Source organism: Tenrec ecaudatus, chromosome X (genome assembly GCF_050624435.1).
Source record: "Tenrec ecaudatus isolate mTenEca1 chromosome X, mTenEca1.hap1, whole genome shotgun sequence".
In the NCBI taxonomy this organism is placed as follows: Eukaryota; Metazoa; Chordata; class Mammalia; order Afrosoricida; family Tenrecidae; genus Tenrec; species Tenrec ecaudatus.
Genome location: NC_134548.1, coordinates 681,123 through 695,000, shown reverse-complemented (window position 1 = coordinate 695,000; position 13,878 = coordinate 681,123). Strand labels below are relative to the sequence as shown.

The 13,878-nt window shown below is 60.5% G+C and overlaps 1 protein-coding gene and 1 long non-coding RNA gene across 2 annotated transcripts in view; one reads left to right on the top strand and one right to left on the bottom strand.

Moving 5' to 3' along the window:
• Nucleotides 1-3,350, top strand: part of LOC142434624 (polyprenol dehydrogenase-like) — a 30,885-nt gene extending 27,535 nt beyond the window's left edge. Inside the window, exons 6-7 of the mRNA XM_075539304.1 lie at nt 854-1,061; nt 2,181-3,350. Of these exons, the coding sequence (XP_075395419.1) occupies nt 854-1,061; nt 2,181-2,378 (406 nt within the window). The 3' untranslated portion in view covers nt 2,379-3,350. The remainder of the gene's footprint in view (nt 1-853; nt 1,062-2,180) is intronic.
• The window catches only part of LOC142434626 (uncharacterized), an 8,656-nt gene extending 5,094 nt beyond the window's left edge, over nt 1-3,562 (bottom strand). Inside the window, exon 1 of the long non-coding RNA XR_012781183.1 lies at nt 3,411-3,562. This is a non-coding gene — a long non-coding RNA (uncharacterized LOC142434626). The remainder of the gene's footprint in view (nt 1-3,410) is intronic.
• Between the last annotated feature and the right edge of the window lie 10,316 nt (nt 3,563-13,878).

Here is a 13,878-nt window from a genome sequence, read left to right as displayed (position 1 = left end):
ACAGCGCGTGTGCAACCAGCGTGGAGACCTCAGACCTGCCGGAACCCACCATGGGTCCCTGCCACGGGGTGCGTCCAGCCTGCGCCATTCCTGAACAAAGGGCTGGAGGGGTGGCCGACGCCAGGGGCCCTGAATCTGGGCGGGGTGGACAGTGTCCGGGGGGGGGGGCGCTGAGCATGTAGGAGGGACTCAGGCCTGTCTCTGCACACTCCCCCTGCTGTGGCCACCGGCCACACACACCCCCAACCCCCAGCTGTGGCCGAGCCCAGATCTGGTTCCCGGCACCAACGGGGACCCCACGGTCTTGTTTGCGGCCCCTGTTCTCTGCTCTCACCCTGCACCCTCAGTCTCGGCTGGTTCAAACCCACCAGCTGCCCCTGGGGAGAGAGACCAGACCGTCTGCTCCCGTGCAGACTGACCACCTGGGAGACCCCCAGGGGCAGCTCCGCCCTGTCCTACAGGGTCCCCGGGAGCCGGCGTCCACTCGAGGGCAGTGAATGAATGACTGACTGGCCTCTATGAAAGTGGACTGCCAGGCCTTTCTTCGGAGGCACACCTGTGACCTCACGCTCACTGACTGACATCTGCACAGACACCACTCTGAGGTCCAGGGCTGGGCAGGGCCGGCTCCCTCAGGAGGCTCCAGGGGACGGTCCTTCCTCATGGTCTCTCCCAGCCCCTGGGGCCCTGGCGTCCCTGGGCTTGTGGCTGCATCTCTGCCTCGTCTGCATGCATTCAAAAGGGCGCTGGCTAACCTGGGTGGGCCAGATTGGGGTCACGGCAGGGGGTGGGGAGGGGCTCAGGAGCCCAGCCCAGCACAACCTCTGACCAGCCCCCTGCGCCCCACCCGCAGGCAGCATTACTCCTCCCACGGTGCCTATGCCCAGAGCAAGCTGGCCCTGGTCCTGTTCACCTACCACCTGCAGAGCCTGCTCACCGCCTGGGGCAGCCCGGTCACCGCCAACGCCGTGGACCCCGGGGTGGTGGACACTGACCTCTACAAGCACGTCTTCTGGGCCACCGGCCCCCTCAAGCGTCTCTTGGCCTGGCTGTTCTTCAAGGTACAAGGACCCCGGGACCCTCTGCCCAGTTAGCCCCGGCCCTCCGTGCCCTGCAGGGGCATCCACGGGGGGGACTTGACCCTCAGACCTTACAGCCCCCAAGAGCGAAGCTGCGTGGCTGGTCTCACCTGGGGATGGACCTGGGGGGGGGCTTGACCTGAAACCTGAGGGATAGAGAGACAGATAGACGATAGACAGATATGTAGATCGATAGATACATATGTAGATAGATAGATATGTAGATAGATAGATATATAGATAGATAGATGGATATGTGGATAGATAGATGATAGATAGATAGATGGATAGATAGATGGATATGTGGATAGATAGATAGATGGATGGATGGATAGATAGATGGATAGATATGTAGATCGATAGATAGATGGATAGATAGATAGATATGTCGATAGATATATATATATATAGATAGATGGATAGATATGTAGATCGATAGATACATGGATAGATAGATAGATAGATATGTCGATAGATATACAGACAGATAGATAGACAGACAGATAGATAGATATACAGATAGATGATAGATAGATGGATAGATAGATAGATAGATAAACGGATAGATGATAGATAGATAGATAGATAGATGGATGGATATGCAGATAGATGATAGATAGATAGATGGATAGATGGATAGATGGATGGATAGATAGATAGATAGATAAACGGATAGATGATAGATAGATAGATGGATAGATGGATAGATGGATGGATAGATATGTAGATAGATAGACGGATAGATAGATAGATGTACAGATAGATGATAGATGGATGGATAGACAGACAGACAGATTTGTCCCTCTGGATAAAGACCCAGAAAATTAGGGGCTTCGAGTGCGGAGGAAAGACCTGGTGTTTGCTCCACAGCGACTGGAGGCAGAGCCCTGGCGGCCCTGTGATGGGGGGACTGCAGGGCGAGGGGGGTGACCCCGAGGTCAGGGGGTTCGGGTTTATCCGATGCCCGTGGGAGCGAAGTCCACTCCCCGCACCAACCAGCGCAGCGCCGGACAGGTGCTGGGTGGGCGCGGGGGCGCAGGGGCACCTGGAAGCCCCCGTCGTCGTGGGGCGCCCGCTGCCCGCTGCGCCCTGTGCCCGCAGACGCCCGAGGAAGGCGCGCGCACCTCCGTGTTCGCGGCCGCGGCGCCCGGGCTGGAGGGCGTGGGCGGCCGCTACCTGTTCGAGCAGGCGGAGACCCGCTCCCTGGGGCGCTCCTACGACCGCGCGCTGCAGCGGGAGCTCTGGGCGCGCAGCTGCGCCATGGCGGGCGTGCCCGACGTCACCCCGACGTCACCCTGACGTCACCCGGCGTCTCCCCGACGTCTCCCTGACGTCACCCGGCGTCACCCCGACGTCACCCGGCGTCACCCCGACGTCACCCGGCGTCACCCCGACGTCTCCCCGACGTCACCCGGCGTCTCCCCGACGTCTCCCCGACGTCACCCGGCGTCTCCCCGACGTCTCCCTGACGTCACCCGGCGTCTCCCCGACGTCACCCGGACGTCACCTGACGTTACCCGGCGTCACCCCGACGTCACCTCTGACGTCACCCCGACGTCACCTGACGTTACCCGGCGTCACCCCGACGTCACCTCTGACGTCACCCCGACGTCTCCCTGACGTCACCCGGCGTCACCCCGACGTCTCCCCGGCGTCTCCCCGACGTCACCCCGACGTCTCCCCGACGTCACCCCCCTGACGTCACCCCGGCGTCACCCCGACGTCACCCCGGCGTCTCCCCGACGTCACCCCGACGTCACCCCGGCGTCTCCCCGACGTCACCCCGACTTCACCTCTGACATCACCCCGACGTCACCGCAGCGTCACCCCGACGTCACCCCTGACATCACCCCTGACGTCACCCCGACGTCATCCCCTACGTCAACCCCTGACGTCGCCCGGACGTCACCCCGACGTCATCCCCTGTTGTCACCCCGACGTCTCCCCCTGGCGTCACCCCCACATCATCCCCTGATGTCACCCCGACGTCACCCCCGACGTCACCCCCAATTTCTCCCTCTGATGTCACCCCGATGGCCCAGGGGGCGGGGCTAGGCGCCCCGTCAAGGCCCTGGACTGGCCGCCTGGCACCCCGCCTGCCCCCCGCGGCCTCCGCCCACAGTCCAGGAACAGTTCTCAGGGAACCGAGCGAGGACGGGGCGGTCGGAACGTGGACACCCCCCTCCCCCCTCCCTCCCCTCCCCCACAGGGGGCCCATTAAAGCCGTCTCCCCCCAGCCGGGTCTTCTCTCCGGGCACAGTGTGGGCCGTCGCCCCCGTGTCCTAGCCTCGGGCTGCGGACAGTCCGTCCACCGTCCTCGTCCCTGCTGACCTTCCGCGTCCCCAGGCCTGGCGTCCTTCCCCAGGGACTGTCCCGTCCCGATAACGCACCCCAAGTCCGCGAGGCCCATCATCTCTCCCAAGGAGCCTCCCGGCTGGAGTCCTTCCAGGACGGACTTGTCCAGGGCACATCCTCGCCAGAGCCGGGCGTGACTCAGAGTCAGCCGCTCCCGTCCCCTCCCTGCCCTCCTCGGGGGCCGCAGCCGCTGGACAGATGCCCGTGGGGAGAATGACTTGGCATTTGTTCCCGGCCCGGCTCCCTCGGTCCCGGAGGAGCCTGTGTGTCTGGCAGGAAGAGCCAGCCTGGTGAGCTGTCCAAGGTTAATGCCAGTCTGCTGTGCGCTGACCACCCGGCCCCCGTGGACCCTGCTGTCTGGGCGGGCCCTGACCGGCTGTGCCGCTGCCCCTGGACCTCCCCCTAGCCCCGCGAAGGTCAGGCAGTTTGCTAGCCCGTGGGGTGAAGGACGGATGGACGGACGGGCTGGCAGGAGCACCCTCTGGTGTGCCCCCGGGCAGCCGTCCATGCCAGCTGAAATGTGGGTGCACACTGCCCCGTCCACAGAGACAAGAGAGGGCGAAGGGACCTCTGGCTTATTAATTAGGGAGCCAGGCCCGGCCGTGCACCCATGAAGCTGCCCTCTGCCCAGAGACCCGATGGGCAATCAGCTCCCGTCAGGCCGCCAGCCTTGCCAGCCCTCGGGGGACGCAGGCCCAGCAGGCTCGGGGAGGGGAGGGGTGCTGTCCGGGTGGACAGCAGGATTCGGGCTCGGAGGACCACGGCGGCTTGTCTGGTCTTAACCGGTTTGCCCACCCGCCAAGAACCCGTGCATCTAGTTACTGCCCGTATCCAAGTCCCCGTCCTGCATCGCACACCCCCCAAAAAACGCCCGAGACAAGAACACGGCGCCAGGGAACCAGACAGACGGACAGACACGCCCGTCGACGAGACGGGGCTTTCTCCTCCCCTAGAGGATTAGTCACAGGGGACGGACGACAGAAAAGCGGGTGAAGGGAGACAGCGGACGTCGTGCATGGAATGATCATTGATTATTGATCATTGATCAAGGGCTCGGGGGCGGGGGGCTGGAGGGAGGAAAATGAGGTGCTGGTTCCAGGGGCTCAAGGAGAAAGCAAACGTTTTGAAAAGGTTGATGGCAGCCTGTGCACAAGGTGCTCGACACGATGGGTGGGTGCACTGGGATGAGAGCTGCAGGAGCCCCCCATGAGCGTTTAATAAAAATGGGGGTTACAGCCTCATAAGCCCATGACGGCAGATGTACCCCGTCCTGTGAGGTCTCCGCCAGGAGATTCTGTCCCTGGGCCCCCGATGGAACTGGGGAGCCCGCCTCCACGGACGGACGGGGGACGGGGAGACCAAGGGAGCTGTGGGATCCCGACTTCCCCTCCCCGAGGAAGCTGCCGGGACAGAACCCCAGAACCATGTGCGCCCCGCGGGAGCCGAGCGCCGGCAGATGGGGCGCCTCCGGAGCAGACGGAGCTGCTGGGGGCTCTGCTGGATGCAGCTTTGGGAAGGGAGTGTCCAAAGACGGGGTTCCCTCGGCCCCAGACACCACGTCCTCCCGCTCTGCTGGGGCCCAAAGGGCTTTCCGGAGTCCAGCTCCAGGCCTTTCTTCCTGGTCTCTCTCAGCCTGGAAGCTGCGCTGAGACCCGTCCGCCCTGAGGACACGGACACGGCTCCACGTCAGACCCTGCTCTGCCGGGACCCCCGGGGGCTGGATTTTGGAAAACTGGCCCCAGGTCTTTCCTCCCAGGCAGCTAAGGGGTGTCCCCACGCCCCCCGCCCGCGAGTGATGCATGTGGGAAATCCTAGCCCCTTTCTCGTGCCGCCCCGCAACTGCCCCCAAGCCGAGCACCTGGCGCCGTGACGGTGCCCACCTGTCCCCTTCCAGGTGGCCCTTCCGCTGACCTGCGCTTTGCTGAGCACGGTGCCCTCCTCACACGGCCGCAGCGGCCAGCGTTGATGTGTGTGGGTGTGTGTCCTGTGTGTGTGTGTCCTGTGTGTGTTGTATGCTGTGTATCTGCATGCATGTGGTGTGTCATGCAGCGCGTGTGATGTGCACATCAGCGTGTGAGGGGTTTGTGTCCGTGTGGCGTGTGTGTGGCGTGTGCATGTGTGTGTCAGTGTGTGACAGAGAGAGCTCTGTGTGAGTCTGGCAGCTTTAGAGAAACATCCACAGACACTCATATGAATAAGAGAGAGTTTTATATGAAGGTTAAATGCACGTCAAGAAAACATCCCGACCCAGCGCTGCCCACGCCCATAAGTCCCACATGAACCCACACAGTCCTCCTCCGTCTCACAAAACACACGCAATGGTGCCGACGCAGGAGGGAAGCCGAGTCAGTGACGTGTCAGCGTCTCAGCGCTGCAGGGTCTCCACACGGGGCTCCAGCTCCCAGGCTGCATCGGGGCAGCTCCATGCGGCTGCTCCTCGGGGTGCTGTGCAGGAAGGGAGCCTTTCTCCTCGGGGTGCTGTGCAGGAAGGGAGCCTTTCCCCTCGGGGTGCTGTGCAGGAAGGGAGCCTTTCCCCTCGGGGTGCTGTGCAGGAAGGGAGCCTTTCTCCTAGGGGTGCTGTGCAGGAAGTGACCCTTTCTCCTAGGGGTGCTGTGCAGGAAGGGAGCCTTTCTCCTCGGGGTGCTGTGCAGGAAGGGAGCCTTTCTCCTCGGGGTGCTGTGCAGGAAGGGAGCCTTTCCCCTCGGGGTGCTGTGCAGGAAGGGAGCCTTTCTCCTTGGGGTGCTGTGCAGGAAGGGAGCCTTTCTCCTAGGGGTGCTGTGCAGGCAGTGACCCTTTCTCCTTGGGGTGCTGTGCAGGAAGGGAGCCTTTCTCCTTGGGGTGCTGTGCAGGAAGGGAGTCTTTCTCCTCGGGGTGCTGTGCAGGAAGGGAGCCTTTCTCCTCGGGGTGCTGTGCAGGAAGGGAGCCTTTCTCCTCAGGGTGCTGTGCAGGAAGGGAGCCTTTCTCCTCGGGGTGCTGTGCAGGAAGGGAGCCTTTCTCCTTGGGGTGCTGTGCAGGAAGGGAGCCTTTCTCCTCGGGGTGCTGTGCAGGAAGGGAGTCTTTCTCCTCAGGGTGCTGTGCAGGAAGGGAGCCTTTCTCCTCGGGGTGCTGTGCAGGAAGGGAGCCTTTCTCCTTGGGGTGCTGTGCAGGAAGTGAGCCTTTCTCCTCGGGGTGCTGTGCAGGAAGGGAGCCTTTCCCCTCGGGGTGCTGTGCAGGAAGGGAGCCTTTCTCCTAGGGGTGCTGTGCAGGAAGTGACCCTTTCTCCTAGGGGTGCTGTGCAGGAAGGGAGCCTTTCTCCTCGGGGTGCTGTGCAGGAAGGGAGCCTTTCTCCTCGGGGTGCTGTGCAGGAAGGGAGCCTTTCCCCTCGGGGTGCTGTGCAGGAAGGGAGCCTTTCTCCTTGGGGTGCTGTGCAGGAAGGGAGCCTTTCTCCTAGGGGTGCTGTGCAGGCAGTGACCCTTTCTCCTTGGGGTGCTGTGCAGGAAGGGAGCCTTTCTCCTTGGGGTGCTGTGCAGGAAGGGAGTCTTTCTCCTCGGGGTGCTGTGCAGGAAGGGAGCCTTTCTCCTCGGGGTGCTGTGCAGGAAGGGAGCCTTTCTCCTCAGGGTGCTGTGCAGGAAGGGAGCCTTTCTCCTCGGGGTGCTGTGCAGGAAGGGAGCCTTTCTCCTTGGGGTGCTGTGCAGGAAGGGAGCCTTTCTCCTCGGGGTGCTGTGCAGGAAGGGAGTCTTTCTCCTCGGGGTGCTGTGCAGGAAGGGAGCCTTTCTCCTCGGGGTGCTGTGCAGGAAGGGAGCCTTTCTCCTTGGGGTGCTGTGCAGGAAGGGAGCCTTTCTCCTTGGGGTGCTGTGCAGGCAGTGACCCTTTCTCCTAGGGGTGCTGTGCAGGCAGTGACCCTTTCTCCTAGGGGTGCTGTGCAGGAAGTGAGCCTTTCTCCTAGGGGTGCTGTGCAGGAAGGGAGCCTTTCTCCTCGGGGTGCTGTGCAGGAAGGGAGCCTTTCTCCTCGGGGTGCTGTGCAGGAAGGGAGCCTTTCTCCTTGGGGTGCTGTGCAGGGAGGGAGCCTTTCTCCTTGGGGTGCTGTGCAGGAAGGGAGCCTTTCTCCTTGGGGTGCTGTGCAGGAAGGGAGCCTTTCTCCTCGGGGTGCTGTGCAGGAAGGGAGCCTTTCTCCTCGGGGTGCTGTGCAGGAAGGGAGCCTTTCTCCTTGGGGTGCTGTGCAGGAAGGGAGCCTTTCTCCTCGGGGTGCTGTGCAGGAAGGGAGCCTTTCTCCTCGGGGTGCTGTGCAGGAAGTGAGCCTTGCCAGCTGAAGCAGGGAACTGGCTAAGGCAGCTGCACCCTCGTCCAGCAATCAGACAGCAAGAGACCCCAGAACTAGAAAGGTGAGGCTCCCTGAGCCATTGATCCCGCTGCCCTTCAATGAACCCCACGTGTGTTTATCGGCCAGGTTGGCACCATAAACTGCCTCAAGCACACAGCTCCTCCCACCTCTCCTGTTTGGTCTGGGAGGTGTGCTGCCCCCCTGTCCCCCCTGCGCTGAGCACACACACACACACACACACACACACAGCAGCTGCTGACCTGCGCTTCCCTCACAGCACAGCTGCCCTGGTTTATTTTGGGTGAAGTAGATTTTCCAGAAAGCTAAAATAAGCCCCGGCGAGCACCCAGAAACCCTGGGCGTGTAACCGGCAGCGGCAGAGCCCGTCCCCCGCGCTGCGTCCCAGGCCGTCCTCAGCCCACAGCTGGGACACAAACCTCTCCCGTCTGCACACAAGCACCCAAGCACCCGGCCGCCCTGCGTCGGTGCCCCGTCACCCCCACTGCCCGCAGGGAAGGACCTGCTGCCGGGCCCGGCTCTGGCCTCTCCGTCGGCCGCTGGGCTGCTGGGGGCATCTGCCGGAGCGTTGTGCTCAGGGCTGCCCGGCGTCCGGCTGGGAGAGCAGCCCCCTGGGCTGGAAGGCAGAATGCACCGTGGTCACAACGTGGACTGGAGCGTGCCTGTGTGCATCGCCTGTCCATCCACCAACCTGTCTGTCCATGCACCCATCCACCCACCCACCCCTCGTCCACCCACACATCCATCCATCAATGCATCTGTCCATCCACCAACCTGTCTGTCCATGCACCCATCCACCCACCCACCCCTCGTCCACCCATCCATCCATCCATCAATGCATCTGTCCATCCACCAACCTGCCTGTCCATGCACCCATCCACCCTCCCACCCCTCGTCCACCCACACATCCATCCATCAATGCATCTGTCCATCCACCAATCCACCCACCCATCCGTTCATCATCTACTTAGCCATTCATCCATCCCTCCACCCACCTGTCCGTCTGTCCACCCACCCACCTGTCCTGCCCTCACTGGAGGACGGGCTCCTTGCCCAGACCCAGGAGCCTCTCAGGAGGGACTTCCTGTAGGAGGCCGGGCTTGGTCCCTCCGAGGCTCCGGAGTCGTGGGATGACCTCTGCCCTCCATGGTGTAAGTGGGGGGGGTCAGGGACGGGGCGTACATCCTGTGAGCAGGGCTGGCCAGCCTCCCCCCCCCACACACGACACACACGGCAGGGAGCCAGGCTGTGGCTGGACTGACCCCTCCAGCTGGACCAACCCGGGTTAAAAATATCTACTCTTCTTTCTCTCTAAGTTTGGAAACATGGAAATCAAGCAACTGTCTCAAAGCTACATTTTCCATTGTCAGCCCCCTGCCCTCGAGTGGACGCCGACTTTCGGGGACCCTGCAGGACAGGGTGGAGCTGCCCCTGGGGGTCTCCCAGGCGGTCAGTCTGCACGGGAGCAGACGGTCTGGTGTCTCCCCCTGAGAGCGGCTGGTGGGTTTCAACTGCTGGCCTTGCAGTGGGCAGCTTGCTCTGTAACCCAGTGAACCAGCACCGGACACCAGGCCATCAGGGGAGCAGCAGCACCGGGGGCTCCGTGCACCTTGGGGTCACCCACCATGTACCCGGGGCGGCACTGACCCCAGGGTGGAGCTCCGCAGGGAATGCGGTGGAGGAGGGCTGGACCTGGGAGCTGACGGGGTGCGGGGTCCCTGGAGGGTCTGCATGGACGAGATGGGGGGGTGAGCGGGGACTGCTGGCTGAGGGGCGTGGCTGAGCTTGGACGGTTGTATTTAAAACTCACAGTGGGCTCTCCTGTCCCCTCCATCCGGTGCACACGGGCCTCTGCTCCTGGCAAACTCAGTGGCCAGTGTCCGAACCCCGTCCTGAAAGGCCAGACGATTTTACAGCCTTAGGAACCTAAGGGCAGGGGGTCCTCGCCATGCAGGAGGGGTGTCCTGATCACAGAGGAGAAGGGACAGAGGGTCACGGAGGGGAGATGGCCGTGTGAAGGGGCATCTGCAGCCCAGGGTGGTGGACAGAGGCCCCCGAGGCCGGGAGAGTCTGTCCCACTGACCACGAGGACAAGGACCATGTGCAGTCAGACACGGGTACGATGTGGGGGACGGCGCAGGACCGGGCGGTGGTTGCTGTGAGCCGGCATCGACCCAAGGACAGGGTGTTGACTGAGTCACACCCGCATCTCCATCTGGGGCCGTTCTGCGGGGTTTTTTCCGTGAGGATTGTTTCTTTGTTCCTGGTGGACCTCAGCCTGTCAGCTCTGGCGATCCGGCAGCCCCGGCGTGGGGGCTGTTGGGTCTCAGGCTGTATTTGAGAGAGGAAATTACACGTTCCGTGACACCCGCCACCAGCCCCACACTCCCCCCTCCCCACCCCCTGGATCTGGATAATTACCAGCTGTGCTGGGAGCACTCGGATAATTTATGCACGCCTAGTCCTTCTCCCGGAGAAACAAAAAAACCCCAAACACACCAGGCCAGGCAGGACGGCTCCCCAAGCCCGTGGTTTCAGCTGTCACTCTGTCCCTGCACAGAGAGGACGTTTCCAAGTTTATACTCCTCGCTCTCCGGATGCGGGGGCCCCGAGATGTTGGGGGGGGGGAAGTGGTGGGCTCAGGAACTGCCTGGTCCCCGTGTTCGGATAAAATGCACACGGACCTGCTAGGCATCAATATCACCCCCGGATGGAAACCAGAACCGGGTCTCTCAAACGCGCCAGGGCTCTGGCCACGCCCGGTCAGTTGAAGGTCTCACACCCAGTCCCTTCATTGATCGCCCCTCCGAACACTGGTGGCCCCGTGGGTTAAGTGACACGGAGGGAGAGAGACCAGACCGTCCGCTCCCGTGCAGACTGACCGCCTGGGAGACCCACAGGGGCAGCTCTGTGTGTCTATTATCTCTCTATCTATCTACCTATCTATTTACTCTATCTCTCCATCCATCCATCATCCATCCATCATCCGTCATCCATCCATCATCCATCCATCATCCATCATCATCCATCATCCATCATCATCCATCATCCATCATCATCCATCCATCATCCATCATCATCCATCATCCATCCATCATCCATCCATCATCCATCCATCATCCATCATCCATCCATCATCCATCATCATCCATCATCCATCATCCATCATCCATCCATCATCCATCCATCATCCATCATCCATCATCCATCCATCATCCATCATCCATCCATCCATCATCCATCATCCATCCATCATCCATCATCCATCCATCATCCATCATCCATCCATCATCCATCCATCATCCATCCATCATCCATCATCCATCATCATCCATCATCCATCATCCATCCATCATCCATCATCATCCATCATCCATCATCCATCATCCATCCATCATCCATCCATCATCATCCATCATCATCCATCATCCATCATCCATCATCCATCCATCATCCATCCATCATCCATCATCCATCCATCATCCATCATCCATCCATCATCCATCCATCATCCATCATCCATCCATCATCCATCATCCATCCATCATCCATCATCCATCATCCATCATCCATCATCATCCATCATCCATCATCCATCATCCATCATCCATCCATCATCCATCATCATCCATCATCCATCCATCCATCCATCCATCCATCATCATCATCCATCATCCATCATCCATCATCATCCATCATCCATCATCCATCATCATCCATCATCCATCCATCATCCATCATCCATCATCCATCCATCATCCATCATCCATCATCCATCATCCATCATCCATCATCCATCCATCACCATAGATCTACCTCCCTGCGCATCCTGAGTGTTGACCCGCCACACCCCTCGGGCTTCTTCTCGAACACTCCCCCCCCTTCAGCACTCGCCCCCCCGACACCCCCGTGGGCAGAGAGGCTGCTCTCCTGCTCTGCTTCCTGAGCTGCGCTGAGCGAGTCCCCCAGGCCTGAGCGAGCGGGCTGACCGGGCCCCACAGAGGACGAGGCAGCAGCCCAGGCAGGACTTCCCTGTGTCCACTGGGCCTGCTGACCCCGTCAGGGGCTGCCCACGGGAGGAGATGCTGTGTGGGCCACTGCCGGCCACGGCGGCCACGGCGTCATTCACAGTCAGCAACCGTTAGCAGCCCGTCCAGGGCATCCGGGAGTGGAGGATCCTCAGGGGAGACTCAGAGATGAAACGGGGTCACCCTCCGTGTCTCCGCAGGCCTGCCTTCCGGGGCACGCCGGTCTCCAGCCCCTTGTTCCTGTGGCCACCGTGTCAGCCCGTCTCGGCGAGGCCTGCTGGGCCCGGGGACGCAGGCCGCCCAGATGGGGAGGCACGGTGTCCACCGAGGGAGGCCCGTGGGCAGGTCAGGGGGCACCGAGCCATGGAGGGCCGGCGGGTCTGAGGTTCCGTCTTCTACTTCCACGGCGGCGTGATGGGTGTGAGTCTGTGTGGGGACAGACGGAGGTCTCCCGGAATCCCCTGGCGGGCGGAGGGCTGACCCAGGCTCTGACCCTGAGCCTGGAGGAGCCCTGGGGCCGGGTGACCATCTGCAAGCTGACGTTGTTCTGCAGGCGACAGACGGAGCTGGGCGGCCAAGCAGGTCCGCGGGAAGCACAGAGATCTGTCAAGCAGTGGGGGGTGGACGCACACCGGCCACTGAGCAGCCCCACAGACAGACGCCCGGGGCCAGGCCTCTCTGTGGGGCTCGGGCTGCCTGGCCAGCAGGCTGCCACCAATCCCGGGCTTCCCGTCCTGCTGCAAGGGAACCAGGGTAGATGCCGCTGCTGCTGCAACCTCTGACCACTCAGCCCGGGGCCCACAGTGACCGCTGTCCCCCAGAGGGAGACGCCGCCCGCCCTGCACCGCCTGCCCCCTCACTGGTCAGCCCAAGGCCATGGTTGTGGTCACTGTGTGGTCTGAACACTGTCCAACATGGGGCTCAACTTCCGTCAACACAGCAGGCCGTGTTTCGCTCGCCCACAGGGTTTGCAGGGGCTGGTTTTCAGAGGTGGGTCTGCAGCCCTTTCTTCCTGGTCTCTCTCAGTCTGGAAAGCCCTCTGAGATCCGTCCTCCACGGGCGACCCTGCTGATGTCTGACATCCCGGTGACACGGCTTCCTGCACCCCAGGCACCCGAAGGCCACCACGGGTGGCAGGCTCTGGTCTATGACCCACCCAGGGCCCTGTCCTGCAGGGTCGCCGTGAGTCGGCGTCCACTCGATGGCAGTGGGTTTGGTTTTGTTTCTTAGGTTGATCTGTAAGGAAGTGAAGTCCCCACACAGACTGCTGTACTCTCAGACCCCCTTCTGAAAGCACCTGCACATGACACAACCCACTGCCAGGGAGTGGACGCCGGCTCACGGGGACCCTGCAGGACAGGGCGGAGCTGCCCCTGGGGGTCTCCCAGGTGGTCAGTCTGCACGGAGCAGACGGTCTGGTCTCTCTCCCAGGAGCTAATGGACAGAGAGATATGTAGATAGATAGATAGATAGATAGATAGATAGATAGATAGATAGATAGATATGTACATACATAGATACATATTTAGATACATGGATAGATACATAGATAGATATATAGATAGATAGATAGATAGATAGATAGATATGCAGATAGATAGATAGATAGATAGATAGACGGATAGATAGATAGATAGACAGATAGATAGATAGATAGATATGTACATACATAGATACATATTTAGATACATGGATAGATACATAGATAGATAGATACATATTTAGTTGCATCAGTGACCCTGCAGGACAGGGCGGAGCTGCCCCTGGGGGTCTCCCAGGCGGTCAGTCTGCACGGGAGCAGATGGTCTGGTCTTTCTCCCCAGGAGCTAATGGATAGAGAGATATGCAGATAGATAGATAGATAGATAGATAGATAGATAGATAGATAGATAGAGAGATATGCAGATAGATAGATAGATAGATAGATAGATAGATATGTAGATAGATAGATAGATAGATAGATAGATAGATAGATAGATAGAGAGATATGCAGATAGATAGATAGATAGATAGATAGATATGTAGATAGATAGATAGATAGATAGATAGATAGATAGATAGATAGATAGATAGATGCACTGCCATCAAGTGGACACCG